The following is a 25850-nucleotide window of genomic DNA, read 5'->3' on the forward strand; positions in this document are numbered from 1 at the left end:
AGACGGTGCGGTGCAGGTGAGAGTACGGATGCTGCTGCTGCTGCTGTTGCTGCCACTACTGAGTATATTGCTGGCCGAATTTCCCTACTGGCGCTGGTCTGGCTAATGCCGCTGCTGGTTGGACAAGCACTTGAAGGTGCGGCACAGGGTTGGCATCTGTACAGCATACCGGGACAATTCATGTCCAAGAGGTGCGCGAGCATGTAGTTGTACCTCGAGTAGGTTTCCGAGGCGGGATACACTCGGTCTACCTGAGAGGGGGGCTACGCAGGTACCTGCCTTGAGCCGCCGTCTTCCAATGAGAGGGGAGAACAGCGTAGCGCTAACACCATTCTGTCCAGCCTTGCGTACCTTCCTACGCCAAAACTGCAGCTACGGGTACTTTCTGAGTCGAACGGGTGTCCATATCATCCAGCGAATAAGATCGGCCCAAGTGGGGGGAGCGTGGTCCGGCAAGGGTGGACGGAGCCTCTCTGAGGACACAACAATTCGCTCTTCCTCCATGGCGACATGGAATACGAATGGTGATCGATCGATATTCTTTCCTAACGCAGCACAAGCGTCGACGCCCGGAAGGCGCTGTTAGCGGTCTCCTGTGTGCTTCCCCCGGTCGCCCAGTCTGTCTGGCGACTGGCATTGGTTCGCCCAGCCTGGTGTGCCCCTCTCCAAGCCTGAGCCTGTCCTGAGATTTTTCTCGTGATGCGACTTGAGGCATCTGTACCGTCAGAGTATTCACCTTCAGGTCATCACGGCGAGATACATCTTTGAGAGCTGGTAGCTGATAGCCCATCCGTACACGACTTGTGCTTCAGCCTGTCCGACCCGACGGCTCCTGCCAATGGACCAGCCCAGTGTATCCTATCCGTCCTATGTAAGGTATCTTCTTACCGCTTCCCTCCCCCCTTTCTCATGCCAATGCTAATGCCAGTGCCAGCCGGTGGTGTCCAGTCCGTATGGGCATATTGTCTCGAAAATGAATGGGAAGAGGCTAGTGCAGGCCGTTGAAGCAGTCTACTCCCCGTCTGGCTCGTCCGGCCGCCCCAGCAAAACGCATCGGGGCATGTCGGCCGTTGCCACTGTTCAAACTGGCGACTGGCTCGTCTGCCCGCAATGTCGTTTGTGTCGGGCCCGTCGTCTCCCATCACTCAAGCGGAAGTCGAGACTGCCAAAGGGCCCATGTATGTGCACCTGAGGTCAGACAGGGCAAGGCAAAGCATCTCGCGTCTGCTCGAGAGATGGCAAGACATTAGCAGTACTTTGGATAACCTAGCAGGGGTAGCACCACATGTACTGGCATCCCGGTCTGTCAGCGCATGCGCTGATGTGTCTACCGCAGTGTGGCTGCTTGGGCACTTGCAGGAGCGTCCCCCGAGACGGCCTAGCGTATGGATTGGAACCGTTTTCTCTCGCGTTGGTGTGGGGAAAACCAACGCATTTCCTCACTGTGGAGTTACCTTTGAGAACATTTTTGCTCGAAAAAAGGGGGTTCGTGGCCGTCCGTTTGCTGCTTTTGGGGGACTCGGAAACCAACTCGAGTCTCGAGACTCGCCATGTTGCATTTCGGGGTCACGACTGGACTGCGAGGGCAGCATCATTCTCTCCGAGCCCAAGGGGAATCGATTGGTAACGACAACGGGAGGCAAGGTAGCATTCCCAGGCTGTTGACGGCGGGAGGCTCCTGGTGGCCCCCATCAAGAGCAGCCAGTGCCAGCGCCCCATGTGCTGCTCGGCTTAAGAGCAGTGCGGGACGTCGCTATGTACCGCGATGTGCAGTCTTCCAGCAGGCATCTCAGCAGCGTAGCGTTGCGTTGCACCCCTCGCTCCGTCTCCACCAGCTGCACCGCCATGCGCTGCAGTCCCTGGTCGGGGCCCGTCGAGTCCAGTCCATCTCTCTCCCGTCGCACGCTCTGCAGCTGTGCAGACTCCAGAGGCGGGTGCAGAGTGTTCTAGAGGTTCTAGAGGCAGTCCATACAGCGTACGGCAAGCCTTGCGCTGGGCTGTCACATGGCGTACCAGGGACTGCCCGTACTTGGTTGCGTCTACAAACCAAGCCTTCCCTACTCAGCTGGTTGCAAGCAGTGAGAACCAGTTCCAGAATCCTGCACATGACGAAGGGATCGAGATCTTTTTGCCCCCTTCGATCGCAGGACAGCAGACGGGGAAAGAGGGATATCCATCCAGCCAGCAGGGCGCTGACGATTTACCAGCTGTCTGGCTGGCTAAGTGTCTGCGTGCCCTGCTTGCCTGCCTGCGGCATATGCGGTTCCTCCGCCACGGCTGCTGCCAGCCGGGAGTGCGCCGACTGGGAGTGCATTGGACGCAAAGTCGGGCTGCTGGTACCCGTCACACCTGAATGCACATCGGATTGGACTGGGTTGGATGGATGGAGGGAGGGGTCTCGCACTCTCAGCGATGCATGCCGGGCATTGGCGAAGGAACGGAGCAACGTCGATGTAGCCGCACAGTAGGCGACGCTGAAGACGGGCACCCCTTCGCACAGTCACCTCCTCTCCAAGCTTCAGAAGCACGCGGTGGACTCCTGAACAGACAAAAGTCTGAAGTCTGAGGGTGTGATAGTGAATTGGAACTGTGTTGAAATGGGAAGGAATGGAAGCAAGCGCGCAGGGTCCGGGTCTTGCTTCCCGTCGTCCCATCCCACTCTCCCAGTCCCCTCTCTCCCTTCCGCCCAAACCCAAACGGGAGAAGGAACGAGAGCAAAAAAGCAAAGGGAAACCGAGGAGGGGGAATAAGAAAAGGTTGCTCCATTTTTATTTTTTATTCTTTTCTTCTCTGCCTCCTGAGGTAGCAGCAGTAGACAGAGTGCGTGTGCGCCGCTACCACTGCACTGCTGCCCCCGGCAAGCCAGTAAACGACTGGCCGCCCGCCCGCCCGCCCGCTCACCCGCTTTCTTTCCTCAGAGTCTAACAGAGTAGTGCTAACACTATGGTGCTAACACTTACACTAACAGAGTTCCAACACATAACGAACGACAGACGAGATGGTCTCACGCCTTCGGATGCCGTCACCGTCACAACTCAGCCAATCCTTCTTCCGATCGTCAGGGTCATCTTCAAGGTTTCCACTTGTCAAAAAAGACCAAACTGAAATGCCGTTCTGAGATCGTCGTGCATGGCCAACTTCGCCCGTTTCAAGACCCTCGCGTCGCTCATCCTTTCATATTAAACCTTTCAGCTGGCGACCTATCATCATAACAAGCATCCCGACAACCACCATCACCGCCGCGGTCAACAGGACCCCCATCTCTCGCTATCCCATCCCTCCCGCCAACGGTCAACGGCTGCAACACCTGCAATATGCTCGCGCTGCGTCCAAGCGAAGTCACCTTCTTCCCCCCGCTCGTCAACTTTTCCCCAGAAACGCTCTCACAGGTCGTGGATTTTCAATAACCGACCCTCGCAAACCGAGACAACCTAATCAGCCTCCCACCGCTCCCTTACCTTACCTCCGACCAAACATCTCAACCGTGATACTGGATACCTGCCGCCTGCCGAAAAGCCCAAGCCGCCGACGTCACTGTGGTCCTAGTCGTCGCTAATCTGATTCGGCCCTGAGCCACACCGCCCTGCCTCAGGTCCAATCGCGGTTGACTCGACCGTCGCGGCTGCCAAGGGTATTCCCATTCCCAACCCGAGCCCGGGGAGGTACCTGTTTAACAATCCCATCGGAACGAGGTCGATGCCAGTAACGACATCGGAATCTCCCTGACAATGCCGTCAACCGCCCACAATCCCCTGAGCCAGACACACACCTCCCATTTGTCTACGCGGTCCAGTTCAGTCTGGAACTTCACCGACCATCCCATTACCACAACGCGTTCCCGCACCTTGGCTGTCTGTCACTCACCCAGACTCTCCGTTGAGGAACTGGCTGAAAAAGAGGCAGGATAGCGCCTGGACCATATCGTTGAACCCCTATTTCGATGCGCCTTGCCACCATGCACGCCAGATTGACTTTCTTAGCAGCAACACACTGACCGAGAACCCCTACATCACCGCTTCCGACAGGAGCTAATGCAGACCAAATCCTCACGTCGCGGCTTGATGGGGGGCTTCTTGGAAGCTGGTACCGATATGCTGTTAGCCGTGGTGGCTTATGGTCCGACGCTTCGTCTGCTTCAGCCTTCAGCCAACCGTATTGTCAACCAAGCCAAGCATTATCCGCCATCTGTCAGTTCTCACCGCAACTGGATGAGTGGCCAGCGGTGCTGCTGGCGCTTGGTCTATCGGACGTCTTCCGTTCACGATGACTGGACGAAACCATGGGTCAGTTAGCTTGTGTACAATCTGTGACCACGGGCTCAATCCGTACGAGTACCCCACGTACGATTTGAACCAAGTCAAAGGAACATGGCAACAAACCTAGTTCCGAGCAGAGTTGAACATCATGCTACTACGGATCCAAGCACGTCTAGTCCGGTGAACGAGCACTGCCATCTTGCCTGGACTTCAATGTTGATCGACAGCATCGGGCTGCGCTTGCGAGTAACAGCCTTCGCGCTACGGATTCTCAGATAAGCTGTTTCTGCTTCACGCGGCCGCCTGTGACGACATCCCTCCTTATGAGTCGGCTGTAACCACCAGGATCGAAGCCATCTCTGCAAGCGATGGCTTATCAATACATTCATTTACCAGGTGCCTCCTAGGACGTTCGCCTCGAAGCATCCTCCAGACCACATGGCAGGCCCCTAGGAGGAGTCTTCTAACCTGAGCATTGTCTCCGCCGGACTTGCGCGGCTGGGAATTCGGGTTGCGGTTACACGATGCCGTGCCTTTGGGCTGAACAACGTATCAAATTTCAGCCTGCCACGGAAGACCCTGCAGCGGCGATTGACTCGTGTGGGCGCTTCGGCCAATACGCTCCCAACTCGTGAGTCGTGAAATCAAGGGTGCGATCACCTCCGCACTAGCCGTCCGCCAAGCCGCATCCCGTCGAGCAGCCTCAGCATTGTTCTCGACAAAAACTCTCCTGCAAAGCCGCCTCCAGCCACAAGTCTCTGACAGATGATCAAAAGGAAAAAAAGAATGGGTGGAATGCCATGCGAGACGGTGCTAGACAGTTTGGGAAGCGGTCACTCCGTGGACCACGAAACGGGACCATTTCTTTTGCTTCCTCTGCCCACTGCGCTAGGACTTGTACAGACTTTTTTTCTGGATCACGGATGCGTTCGTCTCCCCCCGCTCGTCTCGTCCAGTAAAAGGATAAAGACAATGGTCCCCTGGAATGAGATCGGGGGGCTCGGCTGGCTTGCCACTGCAACCCACGTCCACTTGGCCATGGATTACATGCCGGTCACCGCTTCGGCCTGCGTCTTCTGTATCAGTGACTGGTCACTTGCCAGGCCTCCCGTTGAGTCGGTGTTTACCGGTTGGAGGGAATATCAGGCCTGCCTCAACCACTCCGTAGCTGATTGGTCAGTTTTAACCTCTTGCTCGTTGCATTCACCATCTTTAGAGGGGCGCCGGGGTCTCATTGGTGCTAGGGAGCCGTTTGGCGAGCAACCGTTGGGAGACGTTGCTGTTTAGGAGGTTGTCTGGAGCAGAATGTCACGCTACCCAGCCTCTTTTCCCGCAGCTGTGGGCCATCGCCCGGCGAGACAACAGTACATCGAGGACCAACATGCGGTTCGAGCGCCTAACCCACATGTCGAGCAGAGCTGCTGCTGCGCTGCTGTGCTGCTGCGGCGGTCGTCGTGAACCATCCTGGCAGGTTCTTTGTTCACATTCAGTGGGTTTTGGGAGATTCGGGCTGCCCGGCCGGAACCCATCGGACGTCGCTCGGAACTATTGTGGCTTCATTAGCTGGCAGGCCACTGCCCTGAGAAGCTGGCTCATCCGTCCCGTCAAAATCTAAGCGTCGAAATACTCATCGTCGGTCTGTGGATTTTCGAATTGCGTGTTAGCACACGTGGATTCTGAGGTTTCAGGACTCGGGGTGTGATGCAACGTTGGGATGCATTACATACTGCCTGATTTGGCAAAGATGGGGAGCTCTCCATCTTTGTCAAGTGACGCTGGCCAGCGGAACAAACCCCAAAGAGCTTCACCGTCGTCGTCCGAGTCAAGCTCTCGTCGATCGGAGCACAGCGGCGGTCGTTACTCGCCAATAGCAGAAGCCCAATCATCCTTTGCACCAGGAAAAAAAGGGGTCCACGCTGAACGGGGCTGTTCTTAGTCCCGTCTGTTATTACGGACGCTCGTCCGTTTCTATGGTTCTCGAGTCTGAGACGACCTCATCTTCTTCCGAACCTCGGGCCCTGATCCAATGCAAAGCTTCAACGTTCTATATGCTTTCGCTATATTACGACCCAGGAGCCCAAGCACGGGGGATCATCCCAGAAGTTGAACTCAATCCAGCTCCACACGCAAACCATCAGGCAACGTGTGGTTTCGCTACAAATCGCGCGCTATCGCATGCCATCACGATTGTCTACCCCGTATAACGTCATAGAACTGGTAGCTCATGACACGGGAAGCTTCCAGCTGTACTCGGAGAAAATATATCTCTGACATGCCAGAGCCTTTTTTTATTTTGGCTTCAGAGCCCTGGCCAGGAAGACCCGATTTCCCCAGGATTCCCAAGGCTTACAAACCGGCTTGGCACACATGCGTTTGCGCAGACGTGAGCTAGCTACCCCGTCACCGGCGGCCCCGCGAAGGACCAAGCCCAAAGGGAGGGGGGACGATCGCAATATGTCTTGAAAAGCCTCAGTCTGAAGTTTACAACAGGGTCGCGCAGCACTTTTGAGTTGGTGACGTGTTGGCCTTTTCTTCACATGCGCACGGCGCATGGTTCGGTTGGGGTTGCACTGGCTGCGCTTCACGATACCCTCAACGCCAACGACGGCACAACCTTGGCAACCTTAGCATGCAGCACAAAGTTGCTTTCTGCCCTCCTTCTCCTCATCTTCCTCGGTCGTTCTGTCTGAAGTCGGACCAGGCAGGGGTGTGTAGTGAGACTCGCAGTGCCGGCCGGTCCCGCGGCTCCCTTGGGCACCAACCCGCCGTTTGAAAGTCTACGTCGACGACTGTTTGACGGCCGTAAGGTGGAGTCGCTCCGGAACTTGGCTCCGCAAAGCTTCCTCGGCCGCATATCGAGAACCATCCCACAGCACCGCACCATTGAATGCGTTCATGCGCTTGTGACAGTCTCGGGGTGTCGGGTTTCTCTTCGAGAAGGCTTTTTTCCCCTTCGCTTGGAGCTTCGCGAGTACGACGCATCGGTGTGATATATGTCCATTGCCGATCGAGTAGCTATATCTGCCGTCCACGTGATGCATCATTTCACAAGCTATCATATTAGTGCTCTTGGTGCATGTTTGTGTCATCAGAGCTCATCCTACCAGGGCGAGCAATCTTCAGTTGTGTACCATTGCACGGCAGTTGATGGAACACAGCGGTGTTTGTGTTTGCCCCATTGACTTGGGACAGTTTGGTGGGCTGTCGCTTGTCCTCGTGCCCAGCGACGTACTACATTGTATGAACCTGCAGGATTCAGTTCGTGACCTTATAATCTACGGTCGACTATTGGTCTTGCCCAGCTAAGTGCAATACACCTGCAAGGAACCACCGCGTGCCAGCATGCCCGAGAACACCCAAGCACCTAGGCAATCTCCATTGCAGCCACCGCAGCGTGTGTTGCGCATGAATTTGGCTCTCGCCAGAATTTCACTATACTCATAATAAGATTCCACAACAGGGAAGCATTCTCATATCTCAGCCCAGTTTCAACCTCTCATGAGTGACGAAGAGTTACAATGTGGGGGGAGAACATGCTAGCTATTGGGCTAGAGAACGCAGGTGTTAGTCTGTGATTCTCGGGTGTTGTTCAACTGCACGGCGGGTGTCGTTGAAGGAAGCTCGGGTGCTTCGCATTTGTGTGAAGCATGGCATCGGGTTTCGCCCCGTGGAGTCGATTTGTGATCTCGAGACAAAGAAGTGACAAGCTTGCGGACAGAATGAGAAAGCCCCACTACGTATACTTGACTCTTGGGAAGATCGATGGCATGTAAACCTAAAGAGATACTGGGAACACGGCCAACAACAAGGTTCTCGGGAAGCGACTGCAGGAGGCCTCTTTATCAGAGCAACTCAAGCTAATGGGGTCAGTACACGCTCATTATGTGGCGATGAATGGAACATTCCTTCAAATACGACAGTTACATGAAACAGATCAAGACGGTTATGTGTGGAGAGATGGGGTCTCTGGTATCTTGTGATATAGCACTGTAAGATTGGACATCTGTTATTCGGCATCAAACTTCACTGTTTCCGCGACCAGACATTTTACCAACCATGCTGTAGGGATCTAACTGCATGATCAACTGGCCAGCACTTAGGACATCTCATATTCGGTTTGATTTCATAGTCGTGATGCCCGGAGAATATACGTGCTTTTGCGAATCGTGGCATCGCAACCTAACATGTCTATCGACTCTGTTTGGAGATTGACTTTTATATCCATGAAAAGATAGGAGTTCATTCGGAAGTATAAGATATGAGTTGGAATAAACCGTCTATGTCTCTGACTCACCGATCGCGGTGTATTTCCTTTGCCGTCGGGAACCAGTTCGAGTTGGTTGCAATGAACGTCAGTCGACTTCACACTTTGCTAGGTCATATAACGCAGAATACATAGACTAGGCGAAGATAGTGTGTATAATGATCCGTTCCATCATTATCGGGTCAAATGATGAATTCATCACCAGGTAACCTGCGTGAGCAGCCAGCCATGGGTGTTTGAGACGTACCCCTGAATCACTCGAGGACCGGGGATGCCAAGTTTGCATCAATCCACCTTAGCCAGATTTTCCGAGTATCAATCCATAGCTCGGAGACCTCGAATGTTCAGGAGATTTACCCCAATTCCGATTCTGCGACGTATACTATACTACGCTGGGCTTGCCTACTCAGATAAGCATGAGATGCTGGAACTGGTTGAGCTGGTTGGGAAACAGCCCTCGTCCATCACGGTTTCTCTTATTGGAACGACCCTAACCCGTCCTCTACTTAGACCTTCGGTCGAAAAGCTAAATATGACGTTGAATGTTTGCTCATTCACTATAATGGTCAATCTTCCCAGAGACTGCGGGAAGATCTTACTTTCTGAGGCGCAACGGCTCTGAATCTCAGTGAAAAACGAGCTTTCAGTGGATGGCCTGGCCTGGGGGCAGCTTTGTTAAAATTCAAGCATCTCGACTGGACCAAGACTATCAAGATCCGCCACCCTCTCCATCTCCATGCTTCCATCCACATGGGCTCCTGTACCGGAGGCGGCGTTGTCGCGAATATCCGGGGCTGCGCCCTCGTGACCATTGCGGTAGCTCTCCGCTCGTCGTCCCATCACCTTTCCCGTCAAAGGATAAATCGATTAGTTGCCTATTTCCATCCTAGCCCGGGAAGAGGCATCGATTAGAGGTATCGTCGTGTCTGTTCTACTTTCTCGTCCACAACTCTCATCAAACATGAGAAAGCCGACAGCATACAATTTCTCCACATGCTCATGGCAGAAACCATCTGCACTAAGACCAAATCAACGGCAGAGAGTGGATTTTGTATCAGCAGCTCTTACAATATGAAGCCTATGGCTAGAGTAATCTTTCTTATTCTCAAGACCCCCTGAAGCATATCCCTCGTTTTATATCCATACGACGAGGCGTGGCTAGATTCTGGCGAGAATTGGCCGTATCAAGGAAAGTAAAAACCAAGACCCAGTGACATCTCACGCTTACTAGAAGCTCTTCATAAGGGTACAAAAGAATTATAAGGCGGATGGCGATTAAGTTGACAAATGGTTTAGTCGTGTAGAGTCTGCCGTTTCGATCTCATGGTATGAGCTCTTATTCCACATCCATTGTCATGTGGACTATAACGTCTTATGTCGAGAAACGATTATTTCGCATTATCATTTAATCATTGAAGGACGGCCGTATCGATGGTATTACATAAAACAACGCAGCATCAAGCACCCAAGTCCACCATCCTTCCAGTAACTCCCTAGGATACCGAAAATGTATGCCGATAACATCCTTCGACCACGTTCTCGTGCTCAAGCCACGCTATCGGTTTGCTTAGTACCGTTGCTCGAGATGCTAGCATTGTCGGTGCCGTGTGATTTCTCCCCAGGCACTGAGCTGGCAACGATCCTAGCGTCCTCGTCATGAATCTTAGTCTGAGCATCAGAAAAGGTGTCGGTCTGAGGAGTGAAGTCTTGGTCTGGTGACCAGTCTCGGAGGTCGTCCTCTGCATCGTTCAGAATCTGCCGCGCTTGCTGACCGTGGTTATACGTGGGATGCATATCGCCGGGTACGACAGGGGTATCATCAAGGAGTTGTAAGAGACGTCGACCGTGCTTGGCAAGGATGATCTGCTTTGCCGCGCGCTCAATGGTGGCGGTAAACTCAGCCTCATACGCCTCCTTCAGTTTCTGACGAGTCTGGAGGTTGTTAGTACAAGTTGAGAGACATCACCGAGCTTCAAACTTACGATATTCTTCAGCTGAGCTTCAGCGACCAAGTTCTCCGCCTCGGCTCTAACGAGCTCCTGCTCAAGCACAACAAGCCTGGCACTTTGGGGCTCCTTCATCTTCAGCTTCGCAATGTCGTCGGCAATCTTGTCCTTGCCGTCACGGCTCGGCTGGACACTCTTTTCGGTGTTGCGGATGGCTTTTAGTACGCCCCGGGAGTCGTCGAGGGAGTGGGCATACTGGTCCTCCTGCTCGCCAAGCTCGCTGAGGATGACGCCGACCTTGTCCGAGATGTCAGAGATGGCCTCATCGTTGGTCTGTTCGCCCCATTCGGAGAGCTGAGTGGCGATGGAGACGCGTTCGCGGCCGGCGGTCTCGTGAGCGGTGATGAGGTTGTTCTCGCTCTTGATGAGGCGGTAGAGCTTTCGTGAGAGCTCGGGCTGGACGTTACCGCGCAGGGAGTTGAAGGAGAAGCCAGTTCGCTTAGAGGTGTTTTGGGAGCCGTTGCGGCGGTGGCCGGAACGGATGGAGAGAGAGCGGTTCCTACTGCGGTGTTAGCATGACAGCAGAAGAAAGTTGAGAGTGGAAGTCGGCACGGAGAGGACGTGATAGCCGTCACTCCGCAAGGGAGTTCAGACTCCTCGCTGCGGGAGGAGAAGAAACGACGCATCGTGGTCACACTGATTTCGGTGGCTTGTTGGGAGACAACATCGCTTACATGATGGCAGCTGAATAGGAACGATTGGGTGATAACCCGGAGCGTCCTACTGTTCTTTCACGCAGCACCTACGGCCAAAGAGACGATCGGTTTTAGATATTTGGAAAGATGGAACCTTGTCCTTGCAGTTGGGATGCGCGTCTATGACTGGGGAAGGAAGGCTCTTCGATGGGATGGCAGCTTCGGATACTGAGAGCCAAGACTCGTGTGGACCTTTCTGATCGGAAGTATGCAGCAAGAATAATGCGCCGTTAAGGAAGGGAAATTGCAGTGTAGGATGCGACAGCCGCGATGCAACAAGGGTATCAGGAAGACTTTAAGAAGGGGAACAGGGTCCTCGGCGGTTGACTCGGGAGGGAAGGGCACCGAGTGAGACAGTCATGTCATAATCTTGCAGCAGGCAGGTGGCATGCCTCACCAAAGGAGGGGAACCGGAGGGCAGGTAGCTCTAGCTCTAGCTTAAGCTTTAGCCATGTTGGGATCAAGAGGGCCACGAAGGCATCCAGCGCACATCCACCAACTGTGCTGTCAAGCTGTCTAGGAGTAGCTAAGAGGAGCCTTGGAGGAATGGAATCAGGCTGGCCGACGCAGCCAGCTCGATAGTTGCCAATTTTAACGAAAGCCGAGCCGCGCCAGCCCGTCGTATGCACCTTCTGCACTTTTTCCCCGGCGTAGTGTTCTCCAGAGGTGCAGCGATGATGATGATGATGAAGATGACGAAGGGTTAGGAAGGTCGCGCTATGATGTCATAGCGGTGACGGGAGACCCAGGCGACACCTCGGGAAAAAAGGGTCTTTCCCTGCCCCTCCCAGTCCCCTCATCACCATCCTCCTCCACTTCTCCAATTCTGGCCCGTCGAGCCGGAGTGATCACTCCACGATCACGGCTCCCGGCTGACAACCGCCCGCAGATGCTCCCACTCTACTGTGTTGTGCGTCCCGATTGCTGGGGCCTGTCAGATGCAGCGTTCCGGCTTGGGAGCCGCCTGAATGTGCTCGTCCCTGGCCTACGATCATTTTGCGGTTTCTCCCACACGGATGCCATCACAGATCAGTTTGGAATGCGCATTTTGTCGCGGTTTGAGCACTCATGCGTTATTATTCAAGAGTCTAGAAATTGAACTGCCGAAAGGCTAAGACCAGAACCGTGATTCATACAACATAGATATTTCGTGACATTCATGCCGACCCAAGTATCGCAAAAAAAAAAAAAACACACGCCGTGAATCATACATTACAAACTCCGTGCCTCCAGTCGAGATGATGTTGCCCAGCTTTCAGACGACTTGTGAAATCCGTCGAGTCTTTTGTCGAGTCGCCAGCTCGGCAAATCAAATACCCAACACCAGTGTCTTCCCAAGTAGACCGACGCCATCGCTGCCTGTACTGCGCTGCGCTGCGTTGTCGCTCATGCTGGCTTAGACAGCGTAATAAACTTTTTTCGTCCCGTCTCTTCTCATTTCGAAACGATCATGCCGCTCCGTTGCAGCTCGTCTAATCCCCCTCCCAAAACAAGGTTCGTCCATCCGCATTCCCGCGGAGCTACTCTTTTCCAGGGCTGAAGCTGAATTTAATCTCGGCGGTAGGTGCGGCTCGTTCGCTCGTAGACCACAGGCTCAACGTAGCTGACTCGCGGGCTGTTGGCGACATACGAACGCCTCACGCTCGTGTAGCTTGCGCGGGGCGAGTGGTGGTGGTGATAACCATGGTGGTGTCCATGGTGATGATGGCCGTGGTGGTGGTGGTGGTATCTCGTGGGGATGACCTCCTCGTGGTAGTAGTGCTTGCGGCCGCCGGTTCCAAAGCACATCTTGATGTCGACTGTAAAGATGGCCAAGTTGGTTAAGTTGTGGTGCGTTGTTTGTGTGACTTGCTCGATGTTCAGTTCTCTGAACTAGGAAGAGCGTGGGTAGGTTGGTATTAGTTATGCTGGCCACTCCAATGTAGGTAGAGCCGGGTAAGTGGTAAGTGGTAGACGATAGATTCGGGTAGAAGATTCAACGAATGTTCTTCTGCGTAAGTGTCAGGCTATACGATGCGCCAAGTTGGAACGGGGTGTGGGCGACGGGCCGCCTTTTATGATTTCCCTACTCATCCCCCCTCCACAGATCTGGCCTGGACACATATCTCCCGTCTCCCGTTCAAGTGTGCCTTAATAAGTGCGTGCTGGTTAGTCAACGATGTCAGGGGACTCAGGGCCAAGGCGAAGCAAGTCAGTCATCCATCCCACTCTAGCATGGATGGATGGCCCCCCCTCCCTCTCGCATTCAGACGGGCCCGGGAAACAAAGTGAGTACGGCCCTCACCGAAAACCCTGCGTGTGCGAACAAGGAACCAACTTGGTTGGCTGGCCTTGCCGTCTTACCTTACGTATTATGCAGTTGTGGTAAGTGGCTCAGCGCATCTCTGCTGCTCTTTGCTTCCAGGTTCTTGGTCGCAGCTGCCCTGGTTCTGACCCTTGCTCCGTTCCGCCGCCATCAGCAGCGACGGCGGCGGGGGACCATCGAGCGTTGGGCCTGCCATCCTTGCTTTTTAGAACTGGCGCCGCCTCATTCACCAGCAGTCCAGTCCAGACCGCTGTGCAGCAGCCAGGGTCTCCCCACCTGAGTTTGATCCGCGTGAGACATCCCGCCGAGTCGCCCTAGCAGAAGAGTCCCCGAAAAAAGGTCAGAAGTTGGATTTTATTTTGGAATCGACGAGGGCAGGGGAAAGAAGAGAGAGGTCTAAGTTGCAGAGAGTTTGATGTTTTGAGTCACAGATCGTGTAGGGCCTCAAACCAAACAAAGCTTCCTCTGAGGGCCTGACTTTCTCAGCTGGCCAGAGCCGGGCTGTCATTGAGTGAATACGGAAGCCGCCCAGAAACGGCAACAGTGACCGTTACCGTTACAGTCGTTGCGAGCTCGTCCTGCAGTGAAAGCAAGAAACATCAACCAAGAAATCAACCAAAAACCTCGACGGATCCAACCCAGTGTAGTGCAGACGAGCCTGGACTTCCTGCCCCATGAATCCGTGGACGATCCCATCGGTGGGACTGTCTAATTGATGACCTCCTAGTGCCCTCTGTATTGCTAATAGCAGAGTTAAGATCTGATCTTCCCAGCCGATCCACTCACACTCCGTCTTCACCGCACACACCTTGGTCAGCCCGCGACGTCAGCCTGCATCTCCCCGGCGGCTTGTAGGAAAAGCAGCAGGGATGACTTCTCGAAGACCTTCCCGACAGACCTTCCGAGAGCTAATCTTGTAGGCGTAGGCCCTACCCGTAATATTTGCTGAGGGAAAAGGTACCCTTCCACACAGGTTCAAAATGACAGCGGTCAACTATTTCTCAGCGCGAAGATCAGTGTGCCAGTCCAATCATGATTCTCTAAAGCCATCCGTTCCATCTGCTTTTAGATGCCGTCTGATGATAATGTACAAATGCTAGGAAAAGCCGCCTCCGAGGTCTATAGTCTGTTTTACTTCTTCTTCGCGATCGTAGGGTTCAGTCCACCAACAACCCAAGCCGCAACAAAGACAAACACCATGCTGGCGAAGACGATGAGAGGCTTCCGCAGAGCAGAAGCCACCGAGTAGTCGTATGTTACAATCACCTCGCGGTCTCGGAACTCGTCAACAAGGTTCTGAGCCTTGAGGGTAACAGAGGTGCGACCGACGGTGTCGAGGTAGGTCTGATGGACGCCAACAGCCGAGTCAGCGATGGCCGACTGGGGAATGCTGGTGTAGAACTTGACGTTTCTATTCGCAAGTTAGCGGGCCCTCGCATAAGGTAAATTACAATGTTACTTACGTGGCTCCCTCGGGGAGAAGGATGCGCAGGTTGACCTGGCCGTATTCAATACCCTCGGGCTGCTTAGGTCCCTCGAGGAAAGGCACATTGACAACGTACTTTCCGGCCTCAACGGTGCGGACGAAGTTCTTGGCATCGGAGTTCCAGCCGATTGTGAAGGGGTACTTCCAGCCACCAAACACGGGGTAGCGGGGCTTGATCTCCAAGAGAGCCTCGCGCTTGTTGCTACGGAATCTCGACGTCGAAACGTTGCCAATAGCATCGGTGAAATAGGCGTCGGCGCTGCCAACCTTCAGGGGAAAGCGCAACTCCTTCAGAGCGTAGGTGTTGGGGTTGAAGTATTGCGACTGCTGCCACTTGACACGGTTGAAGAGCTTGGACAGGTTCGCACCGCGGTGGTAGAGCTCGTATCTCTCCTCGAAAGCCACGTTTCCTCCCCAGTGGCTGACCTCGATGTCACGGTCGAGCTTGGAGACGTGAGTAACGGGCTTGGTGAACTCGAATCGCACTTGGGCCTTGGAGACGGCACCGGCGGGCTTCTCGTCAAAGGGGCCGTAGGTGAGCTTCGAGCCGGCCTTCTGAGGGAACTCCTTGATGTCACCGCTGCCAGGGAGCTTGGTGTAATCGGGGATGTTGGACGAGTGTGACTTGAGCTCGGTCTTCTGCTTCGTCGTGACGTAGGCCGAGGGAGCGTACACTGAAAAGTCGTAGGCGAGGAACTGGTTTTCCTCTTGGGCGATCGCGGCGGGTAGGGGCTTGTAGGCCTTGAGGAGGTAGTAGGAGATGCTCAGGGTCTGCTGGCCGTCGGCCTTCAAGGGCGCGGGAAGCTTGATCTTGTAGTACTGAATCTCGCTGCTAGGCTGTCAGCACAATGGTGGGCAGGAGAAGGATGAGGGTTGTACCGACCTCGAAGGATCGAACTCAACAGCGTCAACAGCAAAGGGTCCAGCTTCGGGGTCCTTCCTATCCTTGGCCTCGAAGCCGCCAACGCGCGACATCTGGTCGGGGGTGAATGGCAGATAGTATTCATCTTGGGGTTGCTTATCAATGTTCTCGATCAGGACATTGATTGACTCCTTGACGTAGTTCTTCTCGAGGGAGATGATGTGTACAAGATTGGCGTTCTTGAAGACCTGAGGCGGCTTGAAGGTGGATGGTTGATTGACTTCCGACTTGTCTGCCGCGGCGGAGCTTGCGACAACTGGGGAGAGCAGGCTCAGAAGCCCAGCGGCGATGGCGAAGGCTCTCATAATGTGGAAAAGTCGAGGGAGATGCTCATTTACAGAGCGCTCCCGGCAGTGAGAATCAGAAATGGAAAATAGCGGTTGTTGAGGCGCAATTGGGGCTTTCACTCCATTGCCGAGTTGATGATCTGGCTCCTGAGACAGCTACCCCCAGCCAAAAGCTTACGGATACGTTGCTTGACGGCGCGCACGGGCCAACTCCAGCTGGGAACCGCCGGCTCGGGTCAATGCAAGTCCGGCAGTCCCTCCCGCCAGTCAGGTCAGGCCCGTCCTCTGGCACCTGCCACATTTCCGGGGGCAGGCCACGCGGCCAGCGTCTCTAATCTGAGGCTAGAGAGCATAGCTCCAGCCACACTTTGGCCGTCCACCTCAACGACATTTTCTGACACTTCAGCATGCTTCTCGCTTGGCGTTGCGGGGCACCTGCTTTTCCAATGACGATTGGCTTCGGGTATTGGTGGGGCAAACAGCTTCTCTCTGCGCTGTGGTTGAGCTGCGATTTGCTCCACGTCACACACCGAGAGCTCCGGAGTTTGGGATGGGTGTTGTGTCAGGCACCCTATCCAAGATCCTGGAGATGCTAGAGTTCATCCAAGATACCGTCTGACCCGGGCATAGGCACAGGTCTTCAAGCCCACCGAACACGTATAATTGACCTTATTGAAGCATGTCTCGGAGGCTCAACATACCCCTACCTAGCAAAGGCTCAGAACAATTAAGTTCAGTTTAGCCCTAGAAAGCAACCCGGTCCACAACAGACCGCTATCGCTACGGCGTTCCGGGGCGCATCCCAGCTGAGTAAGGCCGCTGCAAATCTCGTAATAACCACTGGACGGGGCTTGACGGCTCTGCTCCGCGGCACCTAGTGGGACAGACGATGAGTGAGAAAAAAAATCGCATGTCTGAAAGCTGCCAATTGGCCCCGTTCAGTCACAGCTTTGGCGATTCAAGGTGTGCTGATTTTCTACCTCAGCGGTTTCGGGGATCAGGACTCGACCCAAGACCAAGAGAAAGGCAGGGGCCACAGATTGTGCAGGAGCGTGCAGTCTACAGTGTGTGCTAAAAATGAGGTCTGGTCAAGGTCCCCTGTGAGACGCCTTGCTTCCAATCCGCGCAGGACCCCTCCACGCTGCACCTTCCTGAGCCCACTCAAGAAGCTCTATTCGTACGGCCGACCTCTTACCTTCAGTCATCTGATCCACGCACCTTCGCCCTTTCCTCAACGTCACAGCAGTCGGTATCTCTCACCACCACGAACTGCTTGACCGCCCACCTATACAGCAACACCACGGATTTGTCGTCCTCGAGCATTTCACTTCACATTTGAATCGACCTACATCCCCGTTGCCTCTTTCACCACCTACAACCTAAATTCGACCCCTCACCATCTTTACCCCGCCATTTTCCAGAGCTACCGGTCAAAATGGTTGGTCTTGGTCCCAAGGTCCCGCCCTCTAGGAAGGGTAAGTTCAAACTCACGATTTCTTCCATTGTTTTCCCCGGATCGACTGTCCGAACATTCGAGATGGAGGGAACGGAGCCATCGGACCCTGGTCTTTGATTGAGACAATGCTCGAGACACCCTACTATCGAAAGTGCTGGCAATTGTACCGCTCCCACACCACGCAACTCATGCAGGCGTCACACCCTCCCGGCCTCCTCAACGCCTCATCCTCCTATCCCCATCCCGCACACACCTACATCATCACCCAATGCCATTCCTGGCTGCCACTTTGACGTTTCCCACGCCTCCTGGGTCGGAGTACACGGTGCGCCACAAGGCTGGGCTGCTCTGCTGAGCTACTCCGACGGAGATACCCCAGGGCAAAGGGGTAGCTTGTCAAGCAATGCCTATTTCATTGGGAAAGGTGCCCAAATACTTAGCGTTGAGCTGGGACACGGTCTCACTTATCAGACACTCCCCCACCTTCACCCCAGCTTTCTTCTTTCCCCAGAGCTGCCAGTTGGTATAACAAGCTGGCAAGCGCCGTTCCTGTCTGCTTGGCTGCTTTGTGTTGACCGCTCCCTGCTTGTCTGTTGCTGTTTGCCCTTTGTTGCTCAGATCTACACATCTGCTTTCACTCCTCGATCACTGGTGATACCCTCACACGAAACAAGTCGCGTGCCCAGAGGCTGAGCAAATAGCTTGAGAGCGGTATTTCCAAGCACAACCTTTGTCTAGTCTTATCCCTCTCACCCTTCATCATGGTCGACAAGGCAATCGCGCCCCATACAAGGGAGCGCTCCTACCACCATACCGATATCTTTAATCCCAATCCCTCACGGAAAAGCAAGCAATTCCTACCAAGGAGCCTATCTTTCTACTGCGATCGCTAACCATGAGTGAAATTCTAGGCTCCATGGCCGATGTGCCCAAGGACCTTCTTGCGGAGGTCCAGAAGCTTGAGCAGCAGTTCACGGTGCCTACCGAGAAGCTCAAGGCTATCAGCAAGCACTTCATCTCGGAGCTTGACAAGGGTAAGTCTCAGCTGTAAATAAGGTCGGCATCTGAATAGCCGCTAATATGAAGATAGGTCTGAGTGTCGAGGGCGGTAGCATCGTAAGTCATGACAATAAGGACTGAGCCAGCTTCTACATGGTTTTCTGACTACAGTACTAGCCCATGAACCCGACCTGGGTTATGTCCTTCCCAGATGGCTATGAAACTGGCACCTTCCTGGCTCTCGACATGGGCGGCACCAACCTCCGTGTCTGCGAGATCACCCTCACCGACCAGAAGTCCGAGTTCGACATCATTCAGTCTAAGTACCGCATGCCCGAGGAGCTCAAGACCGGAAAGTCTGATGAGCTTTGGGAGTACATCGCCGACTGCTTGCTGCAATTCGTCGACACTCACCACCCCGATCATCCCAAGGACGAGAAGATTCCCCTCGGTTTCACTTTCTCCTACCCTGCTACCCAGAACTACATCGATGAGGGTATCCTTCAGCGCTGGACCAAGGGCTTCGACATCGACGGTGTTGAGGGACATAATGTGGTCCCCTTCCTTGAGGAGGCCCTGGCTAAGAGAGTAAGGGCGCGAAAGGTCCTTGGATTTGCCGCATGTGCTAACATGTCCCTAGAACGTCCCTATCAAGCTCACGGCTCTGATCAACGATACTACCGGTACTCTGATTGCCTCGGCTTACACCGACACCAAGATGAAGATTGGCTGCATTTTCGGCACTGGTTGCAACGCCGCCTACATGGAGAACTGCGGCTCCATTCCCAAGCTCGCCCACATGAACCTGCCCCCTGACACCCCCATGGCCATCAACTGCGAGTGGGGTGCCTTTGACAACGAACACCGGGTCCTGCCTCGCACCCCCTACGATATCATCATCGACAAGGACTCCCCTCGTCCCGGCCAGCAAGCTTTCGAGAAGATGATCGCCGGCCTCTATCTCGGCGAGATCTTCCGCTTGGTCCTTGTTGACCTCCACGACAACAAGTCCATCCACATCTTTGAGAACCAGGACATCGCCAAGCTCCGCAAGGCCTACACCCTGGACTCTTCTTTCCTGTCCGCCATCGAGGAGTACGTAACAATCTGGCACCCTGTGTGCGTGTAAGAACTAACATGTTACAGCGACCCGTTTGAGAACTTGCAAGAGACCAGCGATCTGTTTGCCTCCAAGCTTGGCCTCAAGGCTACTCGCCCCGAGCTGGAGCTCATCCGCCGCCTTGCTGAGCTCATCGGCACTCGTGCTGCCCGCCTCTCTGCCTGCGGTGTCGCCGCCATTTGCATGAAGAAGGGCTATGAGAGCTGCCACGTTGGCGCTGACGGTTCGGTATTCAACAAGTACCCTCACTTCAAGGCTCGTGGCGCCCAAGCTCTCCGCGAGATCCTCGACTGGCCCGCCAAGAAGAGCACCAAGGAGGAGGACCCCGTCGAGATTCTCGCTGCAGAGGACGGCAGCGGTGTTGGTGCCGCTCTTATTGCCGCCCTGACCCTGAAGCGCGTTCAGCAAGGCAACATGGCCGGCATTCTGCACCCTGAGAACTTTAAATAAAATCCCAATGGAGCGGTATGAAAAAGGAACGCGATAAGGTTACAGGATTAGACGGGATTTTGCTGATTCGGTTCCTATCTGGACGGGCTCATATGGTTACGTTTACCAAAGCTTTTAGATAGCTCATACAATCAGTATCCCTATCTGGGAGTTAACCCAGGAATGTGCACGTCGGCAGTCGGAATTCTGAAGTGGTGTTAGTACGTGACCAGTGAGGTAAAGTCGGGGGTTAACTTACTGTCCAAAGTCCAGTACCGGCGCTTCACACCTTCCCACTCGCCCTTGCCTGCCTCTTCCAGACCCTTCATGTCGACGTCCATTTCATCCCATTCGATGTCCAGGCCTGCATCGGCCATGTGCATCTCCACAACCTTGGTATAAACATCGTAGCATATCTTGCGGTCAGCTCCAAGGCCGTTAAAGAAGCTGAAACGGCCTGCCTCGTCCATCAAGCCAGGTATGTACTCCGTGAAGAACATCTTCAGCTGGCCGTAGTCCTCGCCGAAAGTGTCGAAGTAGATGGCATCGTAAATTTCACCCTCCTCCAGTAGCTTGGGCACGATATCCTGCCAGCGTCCGCGGTGGATCTTGTATGCGCCCTCCTCGGGTCCACTCGCCTCCCACGCTGCCCCGAATTTGGAGTCGGGCTTGTCGATGTGCTCGAGCACCTCGGGGTGCGCCTCAATGACATGGTGTCTGGAGGGCTTGGTCTCGGCAAACATGGCGTCGATGATGCCCATACCGAAGCCGACGTTGAGGATCCGCTTGCCAACAGCCAGGCCAGGGAGGACAGCGTCGACGCTCTTGCGCATGATTTCTGTCTCCCAGGCCATCATGACGCCGTTGCCGCCGTCATCGACAAGCTTGCCGTCTGAGTAGGTCAGATTTGAGCGGAGGTACTCTTCCGATTTGACGTCCGGGTCGGCGACCGTCGGCGGTACGAACTTCTTCTCCACCTCGACGAGCTCGGGGGCCTCTTCACCATCTTGAACGTCAGCCTCCATGGCTTCGGCTTCCTCGATCACCTCCAACTCCTCGTCTTCGTCCATCTGAGAGCCCAACTCCTCGTAGCCGTCCAGCAAGCCGAACAGCAGCTCGGCGCGCACGCCAGCCTCTACGCAGAGCTTGTAGAGCTCACTTTGGCCCAGGCGCTGAGCAAGGCAGCCTGGTGTCTCGTTGTTGGCATCGACGTCGTTCCAGATGGCGCCTTTAAGGAAGAGCTCGTAGACCGTCTCCTTGGCCTCCTCGATATCACCATCCTCCTTTGCAGGTCCGCATGCGCGGATCGCGGCATGGAGAGGTGTCTCGCCGGTCGTGGGGTCTTGCACGCTTGCTTTGCCAGGGGCATCGAGGAGCTTCTTTAGCTCGGAAACATCATGGCTCCAGGCGTGGAGGAGGATTTGTCGGGTCTCCTCCGGACAGTCGGTGGTGATGCGCGCTTGCAACGAGTCGTCGATCGCCATGATTGCGAGGTAAGGGGTTGACCGGGTGTAGTCAAGGGCGGTGTCCGTAACCGGAGTGTCTGGGATCGGAAGGAAGGATTCGGGTCTGAAAAAAGACTTCGATCGGGGATCGGTGCGGCGGGGACCGGTCCGTGGTAATTTGGAGGCCGGCCGGCGCAAAGCAAGCCTTGCAACGAGTTTTCTCTCGACGGCTCCGGGTGGTGGTCCCCCGCCGCTGCAACCCCGCCATGGGCCAAAAAAAAAATCCTTCCTCGCACTGAAGGCGCTGTGACGTACGGGGATGCACGTGCTCTTTTGCCGTTCTCCATTGGCCAATGCCCCCTGCCAAGAGCTCTGGGTAGCAGCGGGCACTGGGCCCAGACGGCCTGGAGCTAGCCGCGTCTAAGCTGCATTTTACTGGGTTTGGGGCTCCATCGTCAGAGCCACTTCTGCTGCAGGCCAGGCAATCCCCCCTGCCGGAAGCTTGTCTCGTAGACCGTCGGCCGCTTCCATTCCATCGCCTCCCATTTGTTTTGCCTGGGCGACCCGACCGCGACAGGCGAACGTTCCTCAACTTGCGCATCTTTCGCACCAACTATTGGAACATTTTACTTCTGCGCCATCCGGGTAGTACGGCTAAAAAGCTGCATAGGTGAGACCCCATCTCCATTACGAAAAGGTATCCCTTTCGATAGACTCCACCGTTTCCCTGGAACCTTGGTCAACCTATGCCTCAAAACGCAAAAGGCACCATCCTTGGTTCGGTTGGAAGGCTTTCACCGACAACAGACTTTTAAGTCCCTAGTCTCCGAAAATGGTCTCCTTTCGGCGCGACAATTCCTCATGCTAATTGTCCACGACCTGAAGACACAGGAACGAACTTGGCGACCGAGTCTAGCACCCAGCGAACCCTGGCGCGCCCGTCCTGGAATCGTCGTCATGAAGTTCGGCGAGCAGCTCCGTTCGAGCATTATTCGCGAGTACCAGTGGTACTACATCGACTACGATGCCCTCAAGGCCGACCTCAAAACAGCCACCGGCCCGGTCATCTCGACCGACAATGGCAAAGGCAAGGGCATCAAGCGCGAGTGGTCCGAGGAGGATGAGGGTCGCTTCGTGAAGAAGCTCGAGGCCGAGCTTGACAAGGTGCACACCAAGCAGCAGGTGAAGGCCATGGAGATTTCGAGGCGCATCGCCGTGAGCGAGCGCGAGGTTAGAGGCGTCGTCAATCGTCTCATCGAGCGCGGCCCTCGCGAGGATGGCCCCAGCGAAGAGGAGTTCATGCTCTTGGAGGAGGACTTGAGCGACATCATTGCCGATGTGCATGATCTTGCCAAGTTTGTCCAGCTCAACTATACTGGGTTTTATAAGATTATCAAGAAGCACGACGTAAGTTTATGCCGTGACTTCGGCAACTGGATGTTGGGCTAATGCGACGCAGAAAATGACTGGCTGGCACCTCAAGCCTGTTTTCGACACCCGACTGAAGGCGAAGCCTTTCTACAAGGAGAACTACGATGCCTCCGTAGTGAAGCTGTCGAAGCTGTACGACTTGGTGAGGACGAGAGGAAACCCGGTCAAGGGTGACAGCGCCGCTGGTGGCTCTCAGGGAAGCTTCGTTCGTAACACGACGAAATACTGGGTCCACCCCGACAACGTGACCGAGTTGAAGCTCATCATCCTGAAGCACTTGCCCGTCCTGGTTTTCAACGCCAGCAAGGAATTCGAGACACAGGACTCGGCAATTACATCCATTTACTACGACAACCCGAGTGCCTGGGACCTGTACGAGGGCCGTCTGAAAAAGACGGAGGGAGCCGAGGCTATCCGTTTGAGATGGTACGGTGGGATGCAGAGCGAGAACATCTTTGTTGAGCGCAAGACCCATCGTGAGGACTGGACAGGAGAAAAATCCGTCAAGGCGCGTTTCTCTCTTAAGGAGAAGAACGTCAACTCGTACATGCGAGGTGAGCTTCTGCCGGCAGCTCTCTTCGAGAAGGCGCGCAAGGAGGGCAAGAAGCCTGAGAAGCAGATTGCCGAGGACGAGAGGCTCGCTGCGGAAGTCCAATACTCTGTTCTCAAGAAGGGTTACAAGCCCGTGTGCCGATCCTTCTACAACCGCACTGCCTTCCAGCTCCCCGCCGATGCTCGTGTCCGTATCTCTCTGGACACTGAACTCACCATGGTTCGAGAAGACAACCTCGACGGCGTCAATCGCTCCGGCGACAACTGGAGGCGCATGGATATTGGTATTGACTATCCCTTCTCGCAGCTTCCGCCAAGCGACATCGTGCGCTTCCCGTATGCGGTCCTCGAAGTCAAGCTGCAGACGCAACTTGGTCAGGAGCCTCCGGAATGGGTGCGTCAGCTGATATCCAGCCATCTTGTGGAGGCCGTGCCCAAGTTTTCGAAGTTCATCCATGGTGTTGCTTGCCTATTCCCTGATCGCATCAATCTGCTTCCCTTCTGGATGCCGCAGATGGATGTCGATATCAGAAAGCCGGCTACACACGACTTTGGCATCCACAGACCAAACCAGTCGGCGACGGCTACAACATCAGATGACGAGGATGATGACCTTGACTCTGATGACGAGGAGGGAGCTTTGATACTCAGCAACAACGGTACCACGAACGGTGAGTCCAGTCGCCAAGGAGCTGCGAGGAATGGTGCGGCCGATATCGAAGACCAAACGACCGATGCCCTCGAAGGCGAAGACTTCTTGTACGACTCGGACGAGGAGTACGATGCGGACGAAGTTCTGGAGGAGGCGCGCAGAGTTGGCGGCTGGACTTACTATTCGACTTTGGCATCAACGAAGGCCCGCGCTTTCGGGCAGGGTGCTGTCGATGTGTTGAAATGGGCTGTGCCCCATCCCCGTGGCTCAGTGATTCCTAGGCGAGAGGCAACCACGCAGCTTTTCGGCACCGGCCCTGTTCAGACTAAGAGGTTCAAGGCGCCCAAGGGCAAGAAGATTTACGTCCCCGTCCGCGTTGAGCCCAAGGTTTACTTCGCAGCTGAAAGGACCTTCCTAGGCTGGGTAAGTTGCCATAAGAATCTGACATCAGAATTGCTGCTGACTTGATCATCTAGCTCGAATTCTCAATCTACGTCGGCACTGTCGCCGTCACGCTGCTCAACTTCGGCTCCAAGCCTACCAGTGCCTCGTTCATCGTGGCCGGAGTCTTCACTTTGCTGGCCATTCTGTCGCTCTGCTACTCTGTCGCAATCTACCTGTACAGAAGCCAGGCAATCCGTACCAGGAGAGCGGCCAAATTCTACGACCGTTGGGGTCCCAGCGCGCTTTGCGGTGCGTTGTTCATCGCCGTGGTACTGAACTTTGCTTTTGAGGGTAGAGAACGTCAGTACTGGTGAGGCTTTGTGTTTTTATCTCCCGGAAAATAGTTTCCTTGTATCTTGTAGTATGAAGCGAGTGCTCTATGGTCGATCAGCATTGGTGGTTTTGTCAACCCTGTTTCGTTTGTTGTGATGCATTTTGGTGCCATATCAATGAGTATTGGATATATCTGTACCTAAGAAGAGAAAGTAGACAAAAATGGACGGATCAAATGGTTCAAGATAAGTCGCTAACCGAATGGTCGCGTTGCCCTCTCCCCAAGCTTATGCGTTGACATAAAGCTTGCGCAGATGCGCGCTTTGCTTCCAATCCTGCGAGGTCTCATCGCTCCAATGATATACGTTCTTGCCAGCACTTCTTGCCGTTTTGAGCTCTGCTGTCGCGCCCCGTAGGATTCGACATTCCATGCTGACGTGAGCAACCCAAGCTTCTGGTAGCTCGAATCCGACGTTGCGAATGACATGCAACCTTGTTTGTCTACCTAACCCAATCCTTTTTCACCCATTGGTGTGCTGTGGGAAAATACCCTGCTCAGTATAGTCGTTCTTTTGTAGCTCAGATGGGAACACCGCCCCACAACCCCGACATCTCAGGTTGTTGACAATGGCTGGTGGAGATCGAGACACATGGAGGTGCAGGCGGCTAAAGGCAGCTTCGCAGCTTCCATTTGCCTCCCTAGGGGCGGTGGGTATGTCTTACTTGCTGCCTACCGAGCCCCTCTTTGGCTGGACGATATCGCAGGGCCGATGGATTTAGACTGTTAAGTCCACTCCATAGGTAGGTATCTTCGTGGCGTTCATCTTT

The 25850-nt window shown here is 54.6% G+C and overlaps 5 protein-coding genes across 5 annotated transcripts; 2 read left to right on the plus strand and 3 right to left on the minus strand.

Annotated features, from left to right (window-relative positions):
* Positions 1 to 10065: 10065 nt before the first annotated feature.
* Positions 10066 to 13009, minus strand: LSP1 (Sphingolipid long chain base-responsive protein LSP1; the record flags this gene model as incomplete). Its single annotated transcript, XM_066150717.1, has 5 exons — positions 10066 to 10452; positions 10503 to 11025; positions 11201 to 11210; positions 11273 to 11389; positions 12856 to 13009. 5 exons carry the CDS (start codon positions 13007 to 13009, stop codon positions 10066 to 10068), a joined length of 1191 nt encoding a protein of 396 aa, XP_066009632.1.
* Positions 13010 to 14657: 1648 nt separating this feature from the next.
* On the minus strand, positions 14658 to 16239 carry OST1 (Dolichyl-diphosphooligosaccharide--protein glycosyltransferase subunit 1; the record flags this gene model as incomplete). The annotated part of the gene is made up of 3 exons (XM_032020171.1): positions 14658 to 14937; positions 14990 to 15841; positions 15896 to 16239. 3 exons carry the CDS (start codon positions 16237 to 16239, stop codon positions 14658 to 14660), a joined length of 1476 nt encoding a protein of 491 aa, XP_031882759.1.
* Positions 16240 to 17656: 1417 nt separating this feature from the next.
* Positions 17657 to 20246, plus strand: hxkA-1 (Hexokinase; the record flags this gene model as incomplete). Its single annotated transcript, XM_032020170.1, has 6 exons — positions 17657 to 17696; positions 18589 to 18711; positions 18768 to 18793; positions 18854 to 19264; positions 19317 to 19771; positions 19823 to 20246. 6 exons carry the CDS (start codon positions 17657 to 17659, stop codon positions 20244 to 20246), a joined length of 1479 nt encoding a protein of 492 aa, XP_031882757.1.
* A 151-nt stretch (positions 20247 to 20397) lies between these two features.
* Positions 20398 to 21709, minus strand: RMT2 (Protein arginine N-methyltransferase 2; the record flags this gene model as incomplete). Its single annotated transcript, XM_032020168.1, has 2 exons — positions 20398 to 20432; positions 20485 to 21709. 2 exons carry the CDS (start codon positions 21707 to 21709, stop codon positions 20398 to 20400), a joined length of 1260 nt encoding a protein of 419 aa, XP_031882899.1.
* A 918-nt stretch (positions 21710 to 22627) lies between these two features.
* On the plus strand, positions 22628 to 25063 carry vtc4 (Vacuolar transporter chaperone 4; the record flags this gene model as incomplete). The annotated part of the gene is made up of 3 exons (XM_032020167.1): positions 22628 to 23077; positions 23130 to 24728; positions 24782 to 25063. The coding sequence occupies 3 exons, from the start codon at positions 22628 to 22630 to the stop codon at positions 25061 to 25063; spliced, it is 2331 nt and encodes a 776-aa protein (XP_031882754.1).
* Positions 25064 to 25850: the final 787 nt, after the last annotated feature.

Source organism: Colletotrichum fructicola, assembly GCF_000319635.2.
Source record: "Colletotrichum fructicola Nara gc5 chromosome Unknown KSG_Nara_v1_contig01, whole genome shotgun sequence".
NCBI lineage: Eukaryota > Fungi > Ascomycota > Sordariomycetes > Glomerellales > Glomerellaceae > Colletotrichum > Colletotrichum fructicola.